At 34.9% G+C, this 24,541-nt stretch overlaps 1 protein-coding gene across 9 annotated transcripts in view; it reads left to right on the forward strand.

The window, feature by feature from the left end:
- Positions 1-24,541, forward strand: part of SLC4A7 (solute carrier family 4 member 7) — a 121,021-nt gene that overhangs the window by 78,455 nt on the left and 18,025 nt on the right. For all 9 annotated transcript variants that reach the window (XM_024116501.3, XM_024116502.3, XM_028479172.2 and 6 more), the window contains 10 exons: positions 1,000-1,146; positions 4,918-5,024; positions 7,139-7,313; positions 10,958-11,091; positions 12,246-12,491; positions 14,338-14,443; positions 16,901-17,062; positions 17,585-17,698; positions 20,120-20,281; positions 20,428-20,679. In XM_024116501.3, the coding sequence (XP_023972269.1) occupies positions 1,000-1,146; positions 4,918-5,024; positions 7,139-7,313; positions 10,958-11,091; positions 12,246-12,491; positions 14,338-14,443; positions 16,901-17,062; positions 17,585-17,698; positions 20,120-20,281; positions 20,428-20,679 (1,605 nt within the window). The remainder of the gene's footprint in view (positions 1-999; positions 1,147-4,917; positions 5,025-7,138; positions 7,314-10,957; positions 11,092-12,245; positions 12,492-14,337; positions 14,444-16,900; positions 17,063-17,584; positions 17,699-20,119; positions 20,282-20,427; positions 20,680-24,541) is intronic.

The raw sequence follows: 24,541 nt of genomic DNA on the forward strand, positions 1-24,541 counted from the left end.
TCATATAGTATTTTCCTCTGTACTGTCAGTAATATGCAGATTTGAATAAATCATTTCCTTGATCCAGATGTATCAATGACATCCTATTGTATATTTGTTTAAATTTAAACTCTTTACTGTTTTCTTAATAGGGTCTGCCTAATCTAGCCTCTGTACACTTTTTTTTTTTCTTTTTGGAAATTTACATGATATGACTGACTAGTCACCTTTTCTCTACCACTTGCTCTGTCCACATCAGCTTCCTTTTTGTTCCTCAGATGTGCTATGCTCACTGCTGCCCCTGGACATTGCTGCTCTTCCCTTTGCCTGAGTGCTCACTTTACCACCTCCACCCCACCCTGTGCATGCTTTGTCCCTCATTTCAGACAGATTCCTCCTGTAGTGTTTCCTCCTCTAAGAGACCTTCCTTGGCCACCCAATTCTTCCCCATCAGCTTCCCTTCCTTTACCCTGCTTTATTTTTATAGGCACATTTATTATTACCTGCAGTTGTGTATATATGTAATTACCTGTTTCACTGTCTTTCCCCCTGATTCGTTGAGTGTAGGGACTTTGCCATATCTGTGTCCACAGTGCTCAGAATTGTGCCTGCCAAATAGTAGGCACCCAGTAAATATAAATGATCAAATTAGTTATTTAAGTAAGATTGTTAGCATACCCATGGTTATTCCTTTAGGATAAATGACATTAAAATGTCATAAAAGTGGAATGACGCACCTACAGTATGATTTTATTCTGTATTTATCATTTCCCAAGTAAAATATTCTCTTTTTTAAAATTGTTGTGTATTAACACATCACTGTTTTCTTTTGTTGTTTGTTACTGTTAATTCATCTGGTAATACTAATAGTGGGTTATTTTTTAAAGTTATTAGCGAGAGTGGGAATAAGAGTTAAGGTAATTATGTAGACTTACTTATGATATCTAAAGTGGATTACTATGCGTAGAATTTTCTTTCAGCTTTACAATCCTTTTACTCAATATGTGTATTTTTCTTTAGATTTTTCATGATGTAGCTTATAAAGCAAAAGACAGAAATGACCTCCTATCTGGAATTGATGAATTTTTAGATCAAGTGACTGTCCTACCTCCAGGAGAGTGGGACCCTTCCATACGCATAGAGCCGCCGAAGAGCGTTCCTTCTCAGGTGAGAATCCACACAGTACTTCATGGAGTTACTTTTTTTTTTTTTTTATTAAACGTTTTTCAAATAGTTTATACATTTTCAAAACTCAAAACTATATGAAGAACTACACTCAGAGAAGTTGTTCCCCACTGTGTCCCGTTTGCCTTCTTACCCCTGTCCCCACCTCCTGTGGGTCACCATTTGTTATTAGTTTTTTGTTATCCTTCCAGTTTTTATTTAGTACAGGGAAATATGAACATATAGTCTTGTTCTCTCCTCTTTCTTACCAGAAGTTAACATCCTATTTGTAGTGTTCTGCACCTTGCTTTTCTCATGTAACAATATTTCCTAGGGATTTGATCATAAGAAATCATAGAAATACTCCTTCTTCCTTTCATCACAGCTGTGTTTTATTCCAGTATGGATGCACCATAGTTTGTCCTGTTTCTGGTGCAGGTTGTTTTCAGTCTTTTACTATTACAAACCATATCATAGTGTTCATATTGCCATTTTAGTCTTGTGCAGATGTGTCTGTCTGTAGGATGGATTCATGGGAATAAGATTGCTGGTTCACATGGGAATTTATTTATAATTTTAGCAGATATTACCAGAATCTCCTCTTATTGGGTTGAACTGTTGTGGACTCATTTTGGTGATGAATGAGAATGCCTGTTTCCCTATAGCCTCACTAGCACAGTGTGTTGTCAAACTTTTGGATATTTGTCAGTCTGATAGGTATCATTATCTTACTATATCTGTTATTTTAATGTGGTTTTAATTTGCATTTCTGTAATTAGTGAAGTTGAATATTCCTGAATATTTTTTGCTCATCTCCCTCCATCACTTTTTTTTAACATTTAAATCATTCGTTGATCCTTTTGAATTTATCATGACGTATTATGTAGAGAATGCATGCAATTTGTCTTTTTTCTAAATTGTGGCCTGGTTGTCCCTATTTATTAAAAAGTTAAGCATTTCTCCACTTGATTGGTGATGTTGTCTATCATTTATTAAATTTCCATGTGCATTCAGGTCTGTTTCCGGAATTTGTTTTCCAGTGGTCTGTCTATTCATGGACCAATTTCACACTTTAATTTCTGAGGCTTTTTGTTATATTTTAATATCTGGTAGGTCTGCATTCATTCTCAACCTCTCTCTTATTCTTGTTTTTCTGAATTTTCTTGGCCATCTTTGCATATTTATTTTTCACATAAGCTTTAAAATCAGCTTTTTACTTACAGAAATAAAATGTGATTTTAAAAAAATTGTGATGGAAATTAAATTTCTAAATGAACTGAGGGGAAGTTGACATCTTTATAATATTGAATCTATTCAAGAACATGGTACATCTTTCCCCAGTTGTTTTCCTATTTCAAGTCAGTTTTTGTGTCCTTAAAGAATATTATAAAGTTCTCCTTATCTATGCCTTACACGCTTCTTGGTGAGTGTATTCATAAGTATTTTATCTTTGTTTCTATTATAAATGAGGTCTTTGTTCCATTATATCATCTGCTTGTTGCTTTATATATATATGTGTGTGTATATATATACACACACACATATATATTTATGAAGGCTATTGGTTATTGTATATTTCTTCTGTATCCTGCTACCTTTCTTAATGCTTTTATTGTATGTAGTAGTTTTTTAGTTATGTAATCTGCAATAAGAGATAATTTTATCCCTTATTTTCTAATTCTTATACCTCTAATAAGTTTTCTGTTAATTGTATTGATTAAAATCTCTAATAGTTTTAAGTAATAGTTGACTTTAAAGGGCATTTCTTAATTTTTTCCTAATTGTAGTCAATATCCCTAGTGTTTCTCTCATTAAGTTACTGTCTTTGGTGCCAAAGTACACATTTTATCATGTTAAGAAAGTACCCTAATTTCTGTTTTATTGAAATTTTTAATATAAGTGAATGTTGAATTTTGTCAAAGGGCTTTTTAGCATCTCTGGAGATGATCATATAAATTTTATTTATCAGTTATCATGGTAAATCACATTAATAGGTACTTTAATTTGAAAACACTCTTGCATTGTTGGAATAAGCCAACTTGGGCTTTAAAGTGCCTGTAGTCTTTGTCTAATGTTTTATTTAAGTTATTTGCATCCTCTGTTTGTAAGTAGATTGGTATATAGATTTTTGTTCAGTCTTCACGTTTTGGTATCATCATTATACTTGTTTCATAAAAACAAATTTGTAAGTTTTCCTTTTTCTGTGTTCTTTAAACCTTAAGTGGTTTGGAATAATTTGGTTCTGAAAGTTTGAAAGATTTCTTTATTAAAATTTTCTGAGCTTGACTCTAGTGTCGTAGACTTCAACTTGCTTATTTCTTCTGTGGAAATTGGTTTGTGTGAACTTTCTCTTTTTTTCTGGAGTCAGTTTTGGTAAACTGTATACCATAGAAAATTACCTATTTTCTGGTGTCAATTTTGGGAAATTATGTTTTTTGGTATATTACCCATTTCAGCAAAATTTTTCATTTATTTGCAGAGGGTTGTGTTGTGCAGTCTGTCTCTCTCTTTGTACATATATATATATATTTCTTATATATATGTAAAATTTATGAAGTTGCCTCCTTGTCGTATCTTTGGTTGTATATTAGCTAATGGTTTATCATATTTTTCCAGTAGAGCAGCTTTTAAAATTTATTTCAGTTCTCCTTTTTAAAAAAAGTATATTATGTTTTGTAACTCGATTTCTGCTTTTAGCTGCTTTATTTTATTCCTTTCTCGTTCCTTCAAAGATTTTTTTTCACATTTCCTGAATTAAATGCTTAATACACTTATTTTTATTCTTCCAATTTTCTTAATATAAGTGCTTCATTTTCTTGAGTGAAGCTTTTGCTGTATCCCATAGATTGTGGTATATTGTATTTTTCTTTAGATTTGTTTTCTAGGAATTCTGTAATTTTGTTTTCTCTTTCCCCTTTGAGCTATGATGTAAGTTAGTTTTAATTTTGACATCTTCAAATGGTAATCTTATGATTATAGATAAGTTGTGCTGCTCTATAAATACTGAATATGTGAACAAGGGAGTTTAAGTCTGTAGTTGAGCCAGAGCCTTTGATCCGGGGGACCTCCTGGGATAAATACCACCCCCAACCCCATCTTTTTCTTTCTCCTCCTCCCTCTCTCTCCCTCTAGCGGTCTCCCACCCACCCCACCCCAACCCCCCCCGCCCCCCCCCCCCCACTTTTTTTAGTCCAGCAACCTCTGACCTTTGGAGGTAACAAATTAAAATCTCGCTCTGGTGAGGAGGAAGAGATCTTTTATCATGAGAATAGTACTCTTGAATTTGTAGTAAAACTTAATGGGAAATTGATTTTTATGAAAATTTGTTTAATAACTTTTGTGCTACTTATGTCTGAAGGGAAGTATTTTAAAAAGAAAAAAATGGCATTTACTCTTAACGTAAAGTATATTTTTTCTATAGTTAACATGAGTAAGATTTAAAAAATTCTAGTTGGAGAGATGCTTTATTGGATATTTTTGCTTCTGTTGCTGAGTGGTAATTTGAAATGGTGTGTGTGGGTGTTTTATAGTATATCTGATATTATAATATAAAGCAGAAAAAACAATATAAATTTGAAATATTAATAGAGACGAATTTTAGATTCTGTTTCAAAGTGCAGTTTCTTTAAAGTGGAAGTTTACATTAGGAAGCATTTTTTCTAGGAGAACTGGTTAGATATATAATCAGCATGAGATCTCATGTTCCCTGTAATTGAAGATGCCTTCTCAGCTTCCTTAAAACAATTCTGAAAATGTGTCTTTTGTGAAATGCAGGAAAAGAGAAAGATTCCTGTATTTCCCAATGGATCTGCCCCCAGCTCGGGTGAGACCCCTAAGGAGGCCCCACACCATGCTGGGCCTGAGCTACAGAGGACTGGACGGTGGGTACAGATACTGATACAGTGTGGGTGTCTTTTAGGGACTAGAGATTGATTTGATGGAAAAGGCATAAGCATTCTTTTTCTTTGCAAATATTTGGAAAGTAATTTTGTACAGTATTTTTTCCATATTTTAAAAAATGTGTATTATTTTATAGGTATATAATGCTAAAGATAATTAATGTGCATTTTAAAGTAGTTTACTAGACTATATTGGGTTCTGTATACCAGGATTTAATTTAAAATGAAAATATTATGCAGCATACGTTAAGAGTATTGTAGTTCTATAGTAGGTTAATTTAACTGCCTGTACAGAAGGTTCTTGAGGAAAGTGTGGTGTCCTATTGCCATTCTCATATGAAGTTAGAGAATTATGGGAACAGAGAGGAATTGTAACCAATGTGTCATGTGTGTGCATAGATATAAAACTCTTCCATGAGCAGTACATCATGAGGTAATGTAAAATTTGACAGACAAGCATAATTAAACCGTAGTAATAGTCTCTGGAAACCTAGTTAGAAAAATTGTTGCAGAAGTTAATTTTTGGAGTAAAGAATAGAAATATTACCAGGTGCAAACATTGTCTTAAAATATTTTGTAGAGGTAGAAAATGATATGGTATTACCATTGTGTAGAAAAAAGCATGTGGATGTTGATACTGTTTTATCCATTGGTGGTCCCTATAGAACTAAAGATCTTGAAGCTTAAATATTTGTTTAAAAAACCAGGATAGCTTATACAGGATATCTTAATTCATTGACTAATATAGTAGTCTCTGAGTATAATAGAGTAAGACTCTGTCCCCATGCGAAAGGTGCTCATTTAAGTTGTTATTATTACTTCTTCAGACTTCAAACTGAGGTAGGGTTAGTCACTGAGAAGTACCAAGCCAGACCCCCAGTGATCTCATATTACCTTGAGAGTCTCATATAAATGATTGATTTGATGATATACTTTCATTTTCTAGATTATCATTGGCACTTTTTTTATTGCAAGTTGGCACCTTTTTTTACAGTTTTCTCAGTCCCCTTGCTGTTATATTATTCATAGGATAACTTCTTCCAGGTGTCAATGTATGTTTAGGCTTTATTTCAGTATTAACTTTGGAAAAAGCTAGAATGGTAAAGCTTGAAACATCTAAAGCATTTGAAAGCATAAGATTAATTTGTTTGGTATATTTTTCTGCAGTAGGGATTTGAATGATATTTTATGAGTCACAAAATCTTTTTAAATTACTGATTTGTCACCGGTATTTATTGAGTACCTACTATTTCCCAGGCAGTGTTCTAGACACTGGAGATAATGGCAGTGAATAAGAAAAGGTCCTTGCCCCTCACAGAGCTTATATTGTAGTGGAATGCTTTCAAGTTAGATGTATCCAAAAGTCTGATTTTAAAAAACACTGAAATGATAAGTCATTGAAATGATTTGATGTGCAAATATAGATTTTAAATTTACTAACTAAAACCTCTTAGTTTTATTAATATGCACACTGGTTTGACTACATATACAGTAAATTACATACACTGAAATAGTTCTTAGGCTTTTTTTCTAGACCAGAAGTATTTATGTATTTGAAGTACTAAAATTTTAAAACTAAAATTATTTAATTCACTACTGAGTGGGCCTGAGCATACTACATTCATATTAAAGGGTATTTGGAGACTTATGATTATATTATAATTGCATTCCTGGTATTTCTGACACTTGCCTTTAAGATTTATAATATAAATAATGATTAATAGCATTGCTTATGCACATTTTCATGAATAGGTTGTTAGGTTTTATTTATTTTTATTATGTATTTCCTTGCACATTTGTGTTTGATATTTATTGCATTTACTCATATAGTCATTTGCCTGTAGTCTTTTCAGTATATAGTCCATATGTTACAGATGTTTGTGTCTCTTTTAACTTAGTGAGGTCTACCTTTCCACTATCAGTGGATTAGATTAAATGAGTTTGTCTTCTATAATTTATACCATTATTTAAATAGGATATTGATTTTTGTTGACAAAACGCTAGGCACCAGCAGTTTTATGTAGCCCATAGTTTTAGTTTGAACTAGCCAGAATCCTCTAGTGTACAGTTTGACGAGTTTCATCTCACCTATTTAGGCTTTTTGGTGGTTTGATACTTGACATCAAAAGGAAAGCACCTTTTTTCTTGAGTGACTTCAAGGATGCATTAAGTCTGCAGTGCCTGGCCTCGATTCTTTTCCTATACTGTGCCTGTATGTCTCCTGTAATCACTTTTGGAGGGCTGCTTGGAGAAGCTACAGAAGGCAGAATAGTGAGTACAAAGATTGGTAGTGGCCAGGCTCTTAGCTCTTCAGAGGCAAGTGTCTGTGTGCATTTGTCTCACTATTCATACTTTTATTTGAAGAGTCTACCCACAGCATGATTAACCTGTCCCAAAGCAGACTTCCCCCAAAGGTAATTGCAATGGAAAACATGGGGAAGCCATTTGAACAGGAGAAGATGCACAGTTGAGGTAAAAAAAAAAAAAAGAAAGAAAGAAAGAAAAAAGTTTGTCATGGCTTGCTGGATGAATGGTTTTATAAATTGAGTAAAAGACTTGTATTGTCTTTGTGGGGGGAGTGGGTGGGAGGAGACAGATCAATTGAACTGATTCTGGGTGGGTCATGGGTGGGAGAATTTATCTGTGGGGTCACTTTGTATCCTTTAAGGCATCATAGGATTAGTTAGAGCCATGTGATTAACATTAACTAATCCACCCTGGCAGGTCCCCCCGGGCTAGACTATTTGGAAGAAGGGAGCATAATTCTGGACAAATGATGGATTTTTGAAGTGGTGTTTATTTTAATTTTGCTGTTATTAAATTTGTGTGAACGTTGCCAAAGTGTTAATTGGAGAGTATAACTGAAAACTGCATCTATATTTTGATATGACTAGAATGAAAGTTTTTATGTTTTTTGTTCTTGGTGATACTGTATTGGGGCTGTGGGGGCCTGATATTGGAACAGCATCTAGTGCTTCGTGAAATTTGGAAAGACTTTTTTGTTGCTGTTTATATACATTTTAATGGCATTTAAATGAGACAGTTTGTGATTCCTAAGTATATTTTGTTTAATGATATTTACTGTTTGGAGAAAATTTATTTTTTATAGATAAAAGGTTAAAAACCAACCAATTCTAAGTAGTAATAATTGTTCAATTAAAGTATTTCATAAGCTGAACATGAGATAAACCTGACAACTGAAATTTCCTTTCAACTCAATTTATTTTTGATTATTTAGATTCTTTTATATTATTCTTTTACATTATTATAGCAAAGATAGATATTTTTAGTAAGTTGCTTTATGTACTGTCACAAGTTGTACATGTAACTCTGCTGGTCCCTGAGGAAGTATGTCTTGTCTGTTACCATCATGGAAATACTGTTTCTTTCCTCTTGGACTGTCACTCACTGCCTGCCCATCTCATCCTGCTATTTAATACCCTGTGCATGTGATAGAGCTTTAGGCACTAGAGGAACATAGACAAGGGTAAGACATGGGCAAGTGTCATATATCCTCAGGGTCCTAACCTAGGAGAAAAAGATAGGATAGTATATATGTAGTTACTATGTCGTGGTGTTCTGTGCCACACATAAGTGAGATAAAGGAAGAGCTGTAGGAGTTGTAATAATTTAGAATAGAGAAATCAGAAATATTATGGAGGGAAATGATATGGAGATGATGCGTTTATTTTCAGATGCTTTATTGGAACTTCAGGTAGAAATGGAGACATTAGGAGGAGCAGTTCCAGAATTTATAGAGTGGTAAGAAAGAAATATGAAGATTGGGAAACTGAAAATAGATGAGGTTAACAATGTAAAGGGAGAGAAGGAGAGGAAAAAAGTGTGGGAAGTTATCCCCATTTATGAAATGGAGGAAGGATGAGAATGAGGAGAAAAATGGCCCAGCATGTTAGACACAGGCACAATCAGAGCTCTGAAAGAGGAGTCAAGATGATGTAATTTTGAAAAAACCAAAATAGAGATGTAGAGAAGGAGGAAGATCAGCAGGGATTGTTCAGTGCCATACAGTGGAGAGGCATATGGGGGAGATTAGGGGAGGGCTTCTGGTGGGTAAAATGGAAGCTTTTGAATGTGGGTTAGTTAGGGCAGTATAGGGAGGGCTGTGATTTCTTAAAGGAAAGACAGGTTTTAGTTTGGGAATGAACATAGAAACAGTTTAAAAATTGGGAAAAAGTAGGTCTGGGTAAAAGGAACCTAGTAAATGTGGCAATGAGGGGTTTGGGGAATGGTGAAAGGAAGGTCTTCACCTGGAAGTTTCCGCTTTTTCAACACAACATTGAGGAGGGAAACTAATTTTGTGCCCAACTGCCTTTCTCACCCCATTAGCATTTCTTTATTTGCCATCTCCTTGTTTCTCTGCTCAGTTTTTTGCTTTCTATTTCTAGATGTTGTTTAGACATTTTTTCCTTTGATTTGAACTCTAAATTCATTCCTAAATATACATATTATAATTGAACTAAGGATTTTATAATAGCTTAGTAGTGTCTTCCAGGACAATCTCTTGTTTGTCTATGGGCAAGAAAATAAATTTATCTCATACAATTCATAAATATATTGTTAATATGAACACATTCATTTTGCCAAAAGTCTAGTTTGTATGTGGGTTTGATCCTATTTTTATACTAATAATTGAATGTTACTTTTACTACATACTATTCTTATGTTGCGATTTTGATTTTGGAACATGCTCTTATTACTGATGATGATAATGGCTACCATTTATTGAGTGCATTCCATAGGCTAGACAGTGTGCTTGCTAGTGTTTTCAGAAACGCTCGTTCTTTAAGTTCTCCTGGCTATCATCACCCACATTTAAAAATGAGAAAAGTTGGGCTGGACAAGTCTGAGATATGGCCATGGTTTAGCACCTGGTAGGAAGCAGTCTTCTACTTCAGATCTGGTTCTGAAGCCCTGCTCTCTGCCTACTGCTGTGCTGCCTCTCAGTTCCAGGACGCTTGTTTCTCACAGTGTCTTGTCTTTGCTTTACTGATGATGGGCTTTTCCTTTCTTAATTGTATATCCCAGTTGACCTTGATGTTTGTGAATGGTAAACCGTTTTCTTTCTGACCCCTCCCCTCTGTGTCATAGCCTATATGCCTTAGCAACTGATAACCTAATCAGTTAGGATGTAATGTTGGTAGTGAAACAAAATTGGCCTACTAGCTTTGATTTAAGATTTCTATGAGTCTTTCATTTTATCGTTTTTACCAAACTTTAATAATAATATTTCCTCATTTATGGTTTCCAGGATTTTTTTAAGGAGATTTTTCATCTACTATTTATGTTAAGCATTTCATGTTTTATATATGTTGGTTAAGCCCATCATATTAGATTAATTTCTTTAAAATGTATGGGAAATTGCACTTTAGAAGCAAGTTTGAGAATGATAGTTTCAAATTTGAGCATGCTAATTTCTTATCTACTTGAAGGAGTCTTTTTTTTGTAGCACACCACATCGAGCATTTAGTATGTTTTTATTTTCTTAAATGAACTATTTCAGACATGCAAAAATATTCAAAATAATGTATACATCTTTGTACTCACCATAGGCTTAAGAAGTAAAACATGTATAGATAGGGTTGGAGCCTCTGTGTCCATCTTCCATTTACTCCTTCCTCCTTACCTTCTGTAGTATTGAGTTTTAAATTAGGGTTGATTGTAAAAGTTCACCTTTAATATGCTAAAACAAAACAATTTTCCCATGTATTTAAAATATATTTGTAATTTTCCATATTTAAATTTTAAATTTGAGATTTAAAGTTGCATTTGCTTTATTTTTTTAACCAGTTGATTAATATTTTTATTTTCCAGGTGTCTTTTATATATGTATTATAGTAGGTTAGAGATATATTTATGATGTATTACCTTTATTCGTTTCTTTTTTCCTTAAACAGAGTGCAATAGAGTCTCTTTTTGGAGCATCATTAACTGGGATTGCCTATTCGTTGTTTGCTGGGCAACCTCTAACAATATTGGGGAGCACAGGTCCAGTTTTAGTGTTCGAAAAAATTTTATTTAAATTCTGCAGGTATGTAATAGTTAACTACTTGTCCCATTTGTTTATGTATGTTTATAATTATATATTATTGTTATTAACTTTAGTTAAAAGTATATTGTATATTTAATAGCTGAAAAAGAGGATCTGATGAGTATACATATTTTCAATATTTTGGGGCTACTGTGTGGTCAACCCTATTCTGGCTCCTACTCTCATCCCCAGTCACCTTGAATATAAAATCAATGGATTTGAGTGCTGATAAGCAAATCACTTGAGGGACAATAAATGTCCTTTGTGTTAGCAAATTTCAACCTAGTAAGAAGGTAGTTAATCTGAATTATTTATTATACGGTATGTTGGTCTTATAAAGGAAGTTTAGAAAGCAGTGGATCTCACGCTGACTTTACCCAGCAGGCCTGTGTCACAGAGGGAGCTGCAGCTCACTGCGTGGGGTCACTGCAGGTTACTGGAGCTGGTAGCCTCAGAATTTGACATGGCAGTACTATTCCTTTTGTGAGATAAACGCAGTTGAATATTTTGGTCTGAAACAACTTGATGCTGTTAAATGTTTCATTCACTAATTCCTCTTGTTAGGATTCTTTTGCCACTGGACAAGCTGATTCTGATTCTGATCTGGCACAGTACACACATAAATAGAGAATGTAGTGGTCTTAAGTATTCTAGACTCACTGGTAGTAATTTCTTATTTGAAATTGAATTGGAAAATGAAGTCACTGTGGTGATACTGGTGGTAGAGGAGCTGGTGGTGGTGGGGCTGGGGCGTGGCTGCCATGTTGACACTGGAGCATCTGGGTCTTCAGAGAGAGCGACATACATCCACTTGTTCTACAGGCTGCTTATCTGTCATTTACTCCTCATAACTGATTTCTAAAGAAGTGAGGTCTCTGTTTTCAAAATATTTATTGCCTAGTAGATTTTCACTGTAAATCTTTTGTATAAGTAAAATATAATCATTAAGTCTACTAATAAGAAGCTAGTCTTCAATTGAAGCAGGAAAACACATAGAGCTTTCTTTAGTCATTATTTTGTTATTCTGTAATGTGTTCTCTTTTAGAAATCTTAAGTTTTTATTACTGTTCTTATTGTTTGTTATGAAAATTTTAAGTACCAATACTGTTTGGCATGTATATGTTGATCATGTCCACATTTTTCTTTCTAAACAGAGATTATCACCTTTCCTATCTGTCTTTGAGAACCAGTATAGGTCTGTGGACTTCTTTCTTGTGCATTGTTTTGGTTGCAACAGATGCAAGCAGCCTTGTGTGTTACATCACCCGGTTCACTGAGGAGGCTTTCGCAGCTCTCATTTGCATCATATTCATCTATGAGGCTTTGGAGAAGCTCTTTCATTTAGGAGAAATATATACATTTAATATGCACAACAATTTAGATGAACTGACCAGCTACTCGTAAGTGTTTGTTTCCCCTAATAGTAAATGTATTTTTGCAGAGGTGTCTGAGCAAAAGAAAACGGATTTTTTGCAATGTGATGCTCACTGTATATCTAGCTATAACTACCCAACTAGCAATACGGAGGTTGACTCGTTTGTTACAGATGAGATCTTACCAAAGCACGCAGTGGATATAAATGCGGTTGAACAAATTCAGTCATTTTTATTCACTGAAACGATTTGTCCAACTGTGTGTATTTTTGGTTTTATGTGTAAATTGGATTGGCAAATTTAAATTCAGTTGTTTGGCAACTAACCACCATATATTTATATATTCTTCATGTTTTACATTTTCATTAATGTTTTTGAAACTTGATAATTTTTATTGGAAGTTATTTTAAAGTGTAATTTCAGTGCAGTGTTGTATGTTGTTTAGTGGATTATTTTCTTTGGGATAAAAAGAATGAAATGAAAATATTTTAGGACTCTAGAATAAAATAGGATTTGAGAAGTAATTATAATAGTTACAAAGGGTTGGCAAACTTCTTTAAACGTGAAAAAGGTTATTAAAATTAGACATACTGAGGTAGATGCCTGTATTTGCCGTCTTGAGCACAGTTGGTATGAGCGTGAGCCTGCATTTGATTAACTTACATGGAGGAACGTGGTTACCAAAAACCTTCCTTCCTCCTCCCCCCCCTTGGCCCCAGTCCGTCACTTCACACCCCTTCTCCTCTCGCTGTCCTCACACACTCTCAACTTTGATGCACAGAGGAGGGAGGGATGTGAAACTTCCTATAAGACATTGACCTATTTGAAAATATTAGTGACACTTCGATGCCAAGTCTATTTTGTGTCATTTTCTTTGCTCTTAAACTAGTTAATTTTTTAAATGTTATTTGATGTCTTCTCTCTTTCCCTGCTACTTGGCTCTTTAAGAAGCATGGTTTTTATAGCTAGTGCCAGCCAGTTAGAGCACTGTTTCCTACATGTGAACATCATTTGTTCAGCTAACATTCTGTGAGCAGGCACTGTGTTAGGAATGTTGCGTAATATTCATGTCAGTGTTAGTCATTCATATCGTAGCCCCTTTTGTGTGTGAAGAAACTGAGGCTTGTAGAGGTTAAAACTTGACTTGGGTCAAACAGCTAGTAAATGATAGAGCCTCAGTTGAATCCAAAGTCCAGCCACCTGCCTTTTCTCAAACAGCTCATAATCCAATTGAGAATATTCTTGTTTGTTTCTTTTCATTTTTTAAATCCATATTTAGAGATTGCTTTGCTTATGTATGTGTTTCTAGCTTTTTCAGGAAGGTGAGATAGTTCTGTATATAAACTGAACTCTGATTGCTTTGACTCTCCTAGTCCTGTCCTGAAAAACTATGTTTTACCTATTACTTTAAGGATGGATCTTAAGATGAGTAAAGGATGAGCATGCGCAGGTAGGGCTAGAATTAGTAGGAGTATAACTTATACTGGTTCCCAGTGCATGTTGTGTGTGTGTAGATGGGAAGGCGGCAGCGGCTCCTGTGGAGGGTAGGTGGTAAGATTTGGTGGAGGCTGACTGTGTTAAACATGGTGGTGTCTTCTCAAATTTTTAAAGAAAATAGTACTGCCCCAATGGATATATCTAACCAGTTTCATTAAGTAAACATTTTATTGGTATTTCTATTAGCTTTGTTATATTTATATAAGCCAAACTTTATTCCATTCCATTGTTTCTGATATTTTCACTTTTTAGTCTCCATGCTTTGCAACATGGAATAAAGTTAAGAAGTTAAAAGCTACTCCATTGTGTGACTGATTTAATAAAATGTAAACATGAAATACAGAATGGTTAAAACTATCCAATTCTGATTTCTCAGGTGTGTATGTGTGGAGCCTTCTAACCCTGGCAATGAAACTCTGAAGGTGTGGGAGGAAAGGAATGTAACAGCACACAACATTCCCTGGGGGAACCTCACTGTCTCTGTGAGTATATGTGAAGTGAAGGCTGGTGCAAACAGTAACCTTTGTTATTTAGCTTTTCCTTAGTAAACCTAAATTTCCTTCTTGATTGATGGATATCATATGTTTTCAGGATATAGAGTTGTGTTGACCAAATAGAAGTTACCACATTTTTATTTATCATGTACTGAAGTGTATAGGTTAAAAAGAATGAAGCTGGTAGGAAGGGAGATCAAGATGGACTGTATTTGACTTCCAAGATATTAATTATTAAAAAGATGTGAATGGTTTCTAATTCCTCTTGGGTTCATAAGTTCATAGGCCTGTGGTTGCTGGTCCTCAAGTCAACAGGTCCAGCAGCTCTTACCCACTGTGCCTTCTGTTGATCCGTCCATCTGCTCCTGGAACTGCTTATTTAGAGGATGAGGAACGCTCAGACTGAACCTGTTTACCTTGTAGAGACTAGTATGACTTCAGCACTGAAGGAAAGGAAAGGAAAAAGGACAGAAACGTATAATGAGCACCTACTGGATACTGAGCACTATTACATACATATTTTTGTATTCTGTTGGGAAATGTTGTCCTAGCCCTAGAATATCTGTTTTGGACACTTCCCAGATTGGGATTTAGAAATAAAGATGTCCAGTGATGCTGGCAATATCAATTAAAACCAAGATCCCTTGAGCTTCTCTTGTGCTTTTTATATCATTCTTTTCTCTCTAAGGGTGATAGCTCCTAAATATGTAACTAGAGGGATTTCATCTGAAATTTTATCCCATTGATAATTTACATCTGCACTGTCCGGTACAGTAGTCACTGCCATATGTGTCTATTTAACTGTACATTCAATAAAATTAATTAAAAGTTCAGTTTCTTGGCTTCACTAGCTATGTTCCAAGTGCTCGGTCCCGTCGAGTGATTGACTGCTGGCTGGCTGAACGGGACGGTGCAGATACCTGACATCTTATCATCACGGACAGTGCTGATGTAAAGCACTGTGTGTCAGTAATCAGCTTAGAATAATACTTTACTGTTTTATATTAGAATAATACTTTATTAACTCTATCTCTTTTGTTGTGAAAGAGGTAGAATTAATAGAGGTGCCCATATGAAAGTGATTTGTTAAAAAAGCTCATTTCATGATGAATAGGATGTCTTAATATTTTAGATTATGTATATGGTCTTTTCAGTGTATTTTCTTGATAGCCATCAGGGCCATGTTAGGTTTTTTTGTGTAGCTATAGCTTTTATTTCTGTGATCCATGTTGTAAATTGTAGGATTACTAATCTTAGCATGTAGAAATTGAGAATAATGGAAACTTTGTTTTTCTTTCAGTAAACCTGAGTTGTATTTTTAAAATGAGTCTCATTAGAATCTAAGTAAGGAAAAAAGGACTTCAGTTGCATGTGCCTTTGTTAATCTCTGGTTGCCTTTCAGTTATTTTTCACCCCAAAGGAAAATCAAGTCAATATATTTCTATAATTGTATTGTATTATGTTATATTATTGACTATATTATTGATTTTATTAATGGAAATATTTCAGTGGTCACTTTACTGCTCACGGTCCCATGCTTTAATCTCACCATCAGAAAAGTCAGAAAGGGGCTTCCCTGGTGGCACAGTGGTTGAGAATCGGCCTGCCAATGCAGGGGACACGGGTTCGAGCCCTGGTCTGGGAAGATCCCACATGCTGCGGAGCAGCTAGGCCCGTGAGCCACAACTACTGAGCCTGTGCGTCTGGAGCCTGCGCTCCACAACGAGGGAGGCCACAATAGTGGGAGGCCCGCACACCACGATGAAGAGTGGCCCCCACTTGCCGCAACTAGAGAAAGCCCTCGCACAGAAATGAAGACCCAACACAGCCAAAAAATAAATAAATAAATAAAAGCTGAGCTGATGTCCTTCTTCACTAAAAAAAAAAAAAAGAAAAGTCAGAAAAAAAGTCTGAATAGCCAAGCACAGTTTTTATTATTGATTTAAATTTAATAGTATAGCCATCTCTTATTCAGCATTATAAAGGCAGAGTCATAATTTTCTGTCTGTCGCTTTTGTTTTAAGCAACTTGTTCACAGGTAAAGGAAAGATAGTGAAATTGTTGAACAAGAATGCAAACAAATATTTGGGAATTAATAAAAGGCTTATATATTGAGATATATAAGCCTTTCACTAAAAGAAATAAGGAGTTGAAAGAAAGGAGTGGAGTGTATGACGTTAATAACTTGACAAAAATACAGTATTTCATTTCAGTGATTTAAGATGCACAGATTTGTCCAACCATGACCTCTCTGAACTCAGGATATGTTTTAAAATTGGTTGTGTGTTAATGTTGACTTGATAGTGTTTTTTCTAAGTGAAACATAAAATAATGGTGTGCCTTATGATCAGTAGCATCTTAGAGTCAAAGAAGTTCTTAGTACTTTATTGGCTATCTGAGAATCCCCTTCATCCCTTCCTTTTCTGTTTTTTCCCCTTTTTTCAGGAATGTAAGATCTTTCATGGTACATTTGTAGGATCAGCTTGTAGTCTCCATGGACCTTATATTCCAGATGTGCTCTTTTGGTGTGTCATCTTATTTTTCACAACATTTTTTCTATCTTCATTCCTCAAGCAATTTAAGACCAAGCGCTATTTTCCTACCAAGGTAATTGGGGTTTAATTTTGGAGTTCTTGTAATAGTCATGTTTTTAGTTTTCATTTCCTTGGTTTGGTTTATTTCAAAACAATAAGATATTGTTTGAAGTTAGTACTTTATGTCATATAGCTATAAAGAAATTATTCATAGTGAAAAGTGTATATTCCATGTCTGAGTTAACAGTAGGAAGACAATGGTATCGTGAGAGATGATAGGTTAGTTGTGAAATGTGTTTCTTATCTTTTGCAAAAGATATTAGTTATAAATGTATTTCACTGATACATTGTCACTAATTAAAAACCTCATTCACACTTTCTAGTGGCATATTCACTAAAAAAAAGAAAGAAAGAAAAGTCAGAAAAAAAGTCTGAATAGCCAAGCACAGTTTTTATTATTGAATTATTGAATTATTATTGAATTAGTGAATCTGTGAAAGATATGAATTATTTAGAAAGGACACATAGTATTTTTGTGTTTATACTAACGATATAGTATTTTTGTGTTTATACTAACGAAACCCCTTTAACATAGGTGCGATCGACAATCAGTGACTTCGCTGTATTTCTCACCATAGTAATAATGGTTGCAATTGACTACCTTGTAGGAGTTCCATCTCCTAAACTTCATGTTCCTGAAAAATTCGAGGTAAGGATTAAAACACTTGGCTATTTGTTACTTGGGTATACCAAACTACTTTAAAGTGAGATACCGCCTCCTGAGTAGTTATTTCTAAAATATGCATAGTCTCTCTGAAGAGCTGATGCTTTGAAAGCAAAAATTATATATATGCCTCACATGTATAAAAAAATGAAAGGATGAACAGAGACAAGTGAACATATTTAGGAAATAAGCAAGAAGGTATCCAAGCTGGCCCATCAGGGAGAGTGAATGAAAATATTCATGGTGAGGAGTTGGGAGTCATTTAAAATTTTTGACCCTGCTCTCATAGCTGGAGTTCACAATATACTTTCCAGGTGAAAGAAACATTCTTTATTCCTTTATAAAGGAGTAACTCAAACTTGAATTTTAAGAGTGGCAAGGGGATCCTCATTAAAATTTTTAGAAGGGTGGTATATCTGACAGTAATTGGAAAGCTTTGTGTAACACTTTCCAGCAGAATCAATTTTTTTTCCACAAGAAAAATACTTAATCTGAGCATCCATGAACTCCTTGGTTTCATTAGCAAACTACAGTTCTTTTGTATACAGTATATCATGTGCATAACACAGCATTTGATAATTATTTTCCCTTCTAAGTTAGAAGTGGTAGCTTTTGAATACTTTCTGGAAATTTTTAATAGTCAAGTATTTGTGTCACTGCTTATATTTACATTTAACTAATTATATGACTTCTTTTATAAGCAGAAGATTTAAAGGGGATTAGGAATAAGGAATATAACGGAGATAAATTTAGTCTGTTTTCTCTCTCTCTCTCTGGGATTGAAAAATAACATTATTTTAAAAACCAGGGTCCTCAAAAGTAGAGGTGGAAAATGATCCAGCAAAATTATATAAATCTATTTATGTTTTTATCTTAAAATAAGAAAAAATTAAGCTTTATAATATTTATTGTATGAATTTTACTATAAGGATAATTATAAGTAACTACATAAATGAGTATAGCGTCATTGGGTATATATTTTTTTGCTACTAAGAGTATATAATTTAAAAAGTTTTGGAGACCTTTGTTTAAAAGCATAGATATTGAGCCACTAAAGATTTTAAGCCATTAATAGGTGACTATATCAAAGTCATTCTGTTTTTACCAAGTCTTACAAATAGACAAAACTGTAAATTATATTAATGTAATTTCCTGTAGTCCTGGTCCCATTTCCTTATTCTGGTTCCAAATATATCCTTGTTATTCATTTATCTAGCTTTCAAGTAGCAAACTGATTTCAAGGGGCTTAAAATACACTTGGGGAAACAAATTAAGAAACAGTTAAGAATATATGCATTGTACAGATAAAACATATTTATTCATGTGCAGTATTGAATATGATATCAGTGTGGGAAAATTATAATATCTGTATTCAAAAACAGTAAATTTCCCTTTTGTATTGACAAATGTTTTCATGTAGAAAAAACAGGCTTAATATGAAGTCTAAGTAATAGAAGCATTTAAATTTCAGTATATCCAATATCCTCCAAGAATGCTAAACTCTTATGATCTTTAAAAATGTTTTATTATAAAACAAATTTTATGTTACAGCATTGAAATAGATTTTTAAAGTGCCAGATTTTGTCAGCCAATGCTTTGGAAAAATAGTGTAGCGAGGCCCAGTTCTGCTTTCGTACTGACCCTGACAAGATCACTGGTCTGTAGGATCTCCAAAGCAGTTTAGTTTAGGAGTTGATCTAGTAGGTAGATTGATTTCACTTTATATGAAGTAGATAGGCGTGTGTTGAAAGGACACTCTACTTCACTTATCTATTCCTGCATAACAAACCTCCCAAAACATCATACCTTTAAACGACAACACTTTTTTTGTTCATAAATCCGCGACAGTTGGGACTAGGCTTAGCTGGGTAGTGCTCTGGTCTCCTGGTTTGAGATCTTTTACGTGGCTGCAGTCTTTATTGCCTTGATGGGAGCATGTCTGGGAGCTCAGTTCAGACGGCTGAAGGAGCTGGGTAATTGCCTCCCACCCCTGTCTCATCACATTGTGTCTCATCCTCAAGAAAGCCTATCCAGGCTTACTCAGAGCTTAATCTCAGGGTTCCAAAAGGGTTAGAGAAGAAGCAGCAGGGTCCCTTGAGATCAAGACTCAGAAATCACAGGGTTACTTTGGCCTTATTCCCAGGTTCAAGGGGAGGAAATAGACTCCCCTTTTAGGTGGAAAGAGCGGCTGAGTCATGGGGACAAGAGACCTGCCTCTAGGGATGAGAAGAATTCCTATGGCTGTCTCTGCAAATAATTCACAATATATCCCAATATTTAATCCAGTCCTTTCCGATCCCTTGGCATTTCTTGGGGTAGACACAGTGTGTGCTGTGGAAATTTTGTGCCGTAGGAGAAGGAAACTTTTTTTTCTTTCCTTCTTTTAATCTTTAAATGTTTTAACAGCCTACTGATACAAATAGGGGCTGGATCATAAGCCCGTTGGGAGAAAATCCTTGGTGGACCTTATTAATAGCTGCTATTCCAGCTCTGCTTTGTACCATTCTCATCTTTATGGATCAACAAATTACAGCTGTAATCATAAACAGAAAGGAGCACAAGTTGAAGGTAATTTAAAAATTTTGTCCCAAGAATTGTTTCTTTGAGTTGGAGGTGGTGAAAATTAATTTCTTCTCTCTTTATAAGTAGTATAGAGTTTTAACCTAAAAGAACAATGTAGGCTTACAAATATTCATGTTTGTTTCACTTTTCAGAAAGGAGCTGGCTATCACCTTGACTTGCTTGTGGTTGGTGTTATGTTGGGAGTTTGCTCTGTCATGGGACTTCCATGGTTTGTGGCTGCAACAGTGTTGTCAATAAGTCATGTCAACAGCCTAAAAGTTGAATCTGAATGTTCTGCTCCAGGGGAACAACCCAAGTTTTTGGGAATTCGTGAACAGCGGGTTACAGGGCTAATGATTTTTATTCTAATGGGCCTGTCTGTGTTCATGACTTCAGTACTAAAGGTAAAAATCTATTGCAATGTTTTAAAATCTTTCTTTATCATAAAATTTACACTTGGTTGTATGAAAATGAAACTTTAAAATATCTAAAATTAGTTTCATTTCCTAGAATTTACTTGGAAAATAATATTTTGGAATGGTTAGTATAGTAGGCATCAGTGTTAGATTGTATCCTTTTAAAAAATAATGTAGTTTAAACAAACAAACAAATAATGTGAAAGGGTAGTATTAAAGACTGTAGAGTTTGGGAAGGAGTTAATCCATGGCTTAGTTATGATCTAAAAGAAGAATATACCAGAGGATTTTATAAGCATATTAGCGGAAGTAATATTGAAAGATAGATGAAACAGTTATTTGAGCAAAATGTAAAAAATAATATTGCTATTAATTGAATTAATACATTCTTCCTGACAAAGAACGTATTAATGAAATGAATGTATTGAATGAAATATAAGTAGTAGCACTCATTAGGAAAACAAAAAGAGCTAATACTATAAATGAAGCATGTAAGAGATTATACTTTATGATAAACGTCTTTTAGTCACATCTGATCTTTACTGTACACATTCTACCTAATCTAGTGATTTAATAAAAAGCAATAACCATAGCAAACGTAGCTAAGTATCTAATCTTAAATTTTCTATTCATCATGGAAGAGTTCAACTCCATTTTTTTTGGTGTTTCAGTTATGTTTGTTGTAAAGAAAATTAATAAGTAAAAAGTTGTAAACTATTTATAAATTAGGGTACAAACGTGGAGTGTGTACGTGTGTGTGTGCTACATATTAACTAAAAAAATTGTAGTTAATACGAGAATTCTTTGGCCTCCTTTCATGGAGCCAATTAATTGACCAAATATTTGTTGAGTACTTTCTGTGCTATTAAGTACTGAGGCAACAATAATAAATAGGACACATTACTGTCTACTTTGAAAAACTTGGCAATCTACTTGGTGAAACAGATAGGCAAATGGGCAATTACTGCATAGTGGTGAGTATATTGTTAGAGGTGCTTGGGACAAGAGGAGAAATATGTACTGCAGTCTTATGGGGATGCTGCGTCTCCTGATGAAGGTTGCCCTGTACATTTTTTAAGTAGTTCTAAAAATTTTTAAGTATTAACTGCATATAGGCAGAAAAATTCAAGTAGAACATCAAGAAAGCTCTAAAATAAAAAGTTAGTCTATTTTCTCTCACTTTCCAAAAGCAACTCTCCATAGGTAAACTTTTTACTCCTTTGTTTTTTAAGTTATTTTGTTAGTTAACATCATTATAAATCTATATACTTTTATAATTTTATTTTTCACTTTATTATCTTTAGACTGAATCTCTTTGCCTAAGACAGTGATTCTTAAAGTCTAGTCCAAGGACCTCTGGGAGTCCCTGACACTCTGTCCGTGGTCTGCAGGAGCCTCCCTTTCCCAGTTATGTGACTGTGTTGAGGCCGGGTTGTCTTCATAGACTTTGGCCAGAACGATGTATTGTAGCAGATTTAATGCAGGTGCAGATATGAGAGTGTAGTTGTCTTCTGTTAAGCCACCCACTAAAGAGATTTACAGAAATACAGAACAGCACTATCCTTCTCACTTAATCTTATGTTCTTTGGAAATTATAGTTTTCCAGTAAAAATATGTTTTTTATATTAACTCATAATAGGTTTATTATTTCCAAATGAGTTTAAAAATAACTATTGGGACTTCCCTGTTGGCGCAGTGGTTAAGAATCTGCCTGCCAATGTAGAGGACACGGGTTTGATCCCTGTTCTGGGAAGATCCCACATACTGCCGAGCAGCTAAGCCCATGCGCCACAACTATGTTCTTTGGAAATTATAGTTTTCCAGTAAAAATATGTTTTTTATATTAACTCGTAATAGGTTTATTATTTCCAAATGAGTTTAAAAATAACTGTTGGGACTTCCCTGTTGGCGCAGTGGTTAAGAATCTGCCTGCCAATGCAGAGGACACGGGTTTGATCCCTGTTCTGGGAAGATCCCACATACTGCCGAGCAGCTAAGCCCGTGCGCCACAACTACTGAAGTCCGCGTGCTGCAACTACTGAAGCCCATGCACCTAGAGCCCGTGCTGTGCAACAAGAGAAGCCACTGCAATGAGAAGCCTGCGCACTGCACCAAAGAGTAGTCCCTGCCCTCTGCAACTAGAGAAAGCCTGCGTGCAGCAATGCAACCCAGCCAAAAATAAATAAATAAAATAAAAAAAACTATTTAAAATTTTAAATTTCTAATATGGTGAATATCTATTTCCCACATACCTATATACCTAACTATTTCTCTCTCTCTCTCTCTCTCTCTCTCTCTCTTTCTATATATATATATATATATATATATATAAAATCCACATAAAAGTATTTGGGGGGAGGGTCCTCAGTACTTTTTAGGAGTATAAAAGGGTCCTGAGACCAAAAACTTGAGAGCCTCTGACCTAAGTTTATGTCTTTCATGAGGATTTACCCCAAACATCCCATTCTCCCTTTCATCAGTTGTTTTTTATTATTGTAAAGGTTACCAACCTTTACACTCTGTGCTTTTTCTGTAAGTTAAATTATAGCAATGTAAGCCCTCTGGGAACACGTAATCAGTATTATGATGAAACAAATATTCGCTGAGGACTAGGCAGTGTGATCAGCCCGCGTGGAGGCAGAAATAACCCTTATTTCCCCAAACTCCTGCTGTTTCAGAATAATAGCCCAAGCCGCAAGACCTGAGAAGTTTTCTTAATATTTGTTGACTTCTCTTACTTAAAAAAAAGTACATATACAGGTTCCACTTTTTCCTGTATTTCTTTTTTGTATTGCTAAAGGAGTTCCTTGAGTAATTTTTTCATGTCTGGTACCATAATTAGTAAACTTTCAGAGTTCTTGCATGTTTCAAAATTACCCTCTATGATTGATAGATGGATATTCATTTCAAGTTTCAAATTTATGTTTCTTTGAGTCTTAAAGTTATTGTTGCCTAGAGATCAGTGGTTCTAGTAAGAGGTCTGATATCTATTTGGTTTTTGTGTCTTCAGAAGCATCTTTTTCCTTTCTAGAAGCTACCAAAATGTCCTTTTTACTCTTAGAGTTTGGAAATTTCACTAGGGTGTTTAAGTAAATAGAAACTTTTAATTTACCTTGCCTCTCTCTTGTGGGTCATTTTACTTTAGAAACTTGTGCCTTTAACTGTGGGAATGTTCTTCAGTTGTTTATTTCCTCTTCTCTATTTTCTCTTAGATATTTCTTCACTTTCAATTAGATACTAGACTTTCCAGATATGTTGTTACATTCCTCTTCTCTACTGTCTCACTGTTAAAATTTCCTCCATTTTCCATGGGCTTCCCTGGTGGTGCAGTGGTTGCGCGTCTGCCTGCCGATGCAGGGGAATCGGGTTCGCGCCCCGGTCCGGGAAGACCCCACGTGCCGCAGCAGAGGGAGGCCCGCATACCACAAAAAAAAAAAAAAAAATCCTTATCATTTTATTGATCTCTTTAGTCTTATCAAAATCATTGTTACAGGGCTTCCCTGGTGGCGCAGTGGTTGAGAGTCTGCCTGCCGATGCAGGGGACTGCGGGTTCGTGCCCCGGTCCGGGAGGATCCCACATGCCGTGGAGAGGCTGGGCCTGCGTGTGTGGAGCCTGTGCTCCGCAACGGGAGAGGCCGCAACAGTGGGAGGCCCGCGTACCACCAAAAAAAAAAAAAAAAAATCATTGTTACAAAATTCTTTTAAATTATTTTGACAATTGTATCTTTAATTTCTGAGAGGTTTTTTTTTTCATTCTGGTTATTCATTTTTTGTAGCATTCTGAAGTTGCTTTATGGATTAAATATTTTTTTGAGATTCCCTGAGGATACTGATTAGATTTTTGATATGT

Source organism: Physeter macrocephalus, chromosome 18 (genome assembly GCF_002837175.3).
Source record: "Physeter macrocephalus isolate SW-GA chromosome 18, ASM283717v5, whole genome shotgun sequence".
Lineage (NCBI taxonomy): Eukaryota > Metazoa > Chordata > Mammalia > Artiodactyla > Physeteridae > Physeter > Physeter macrocephalus.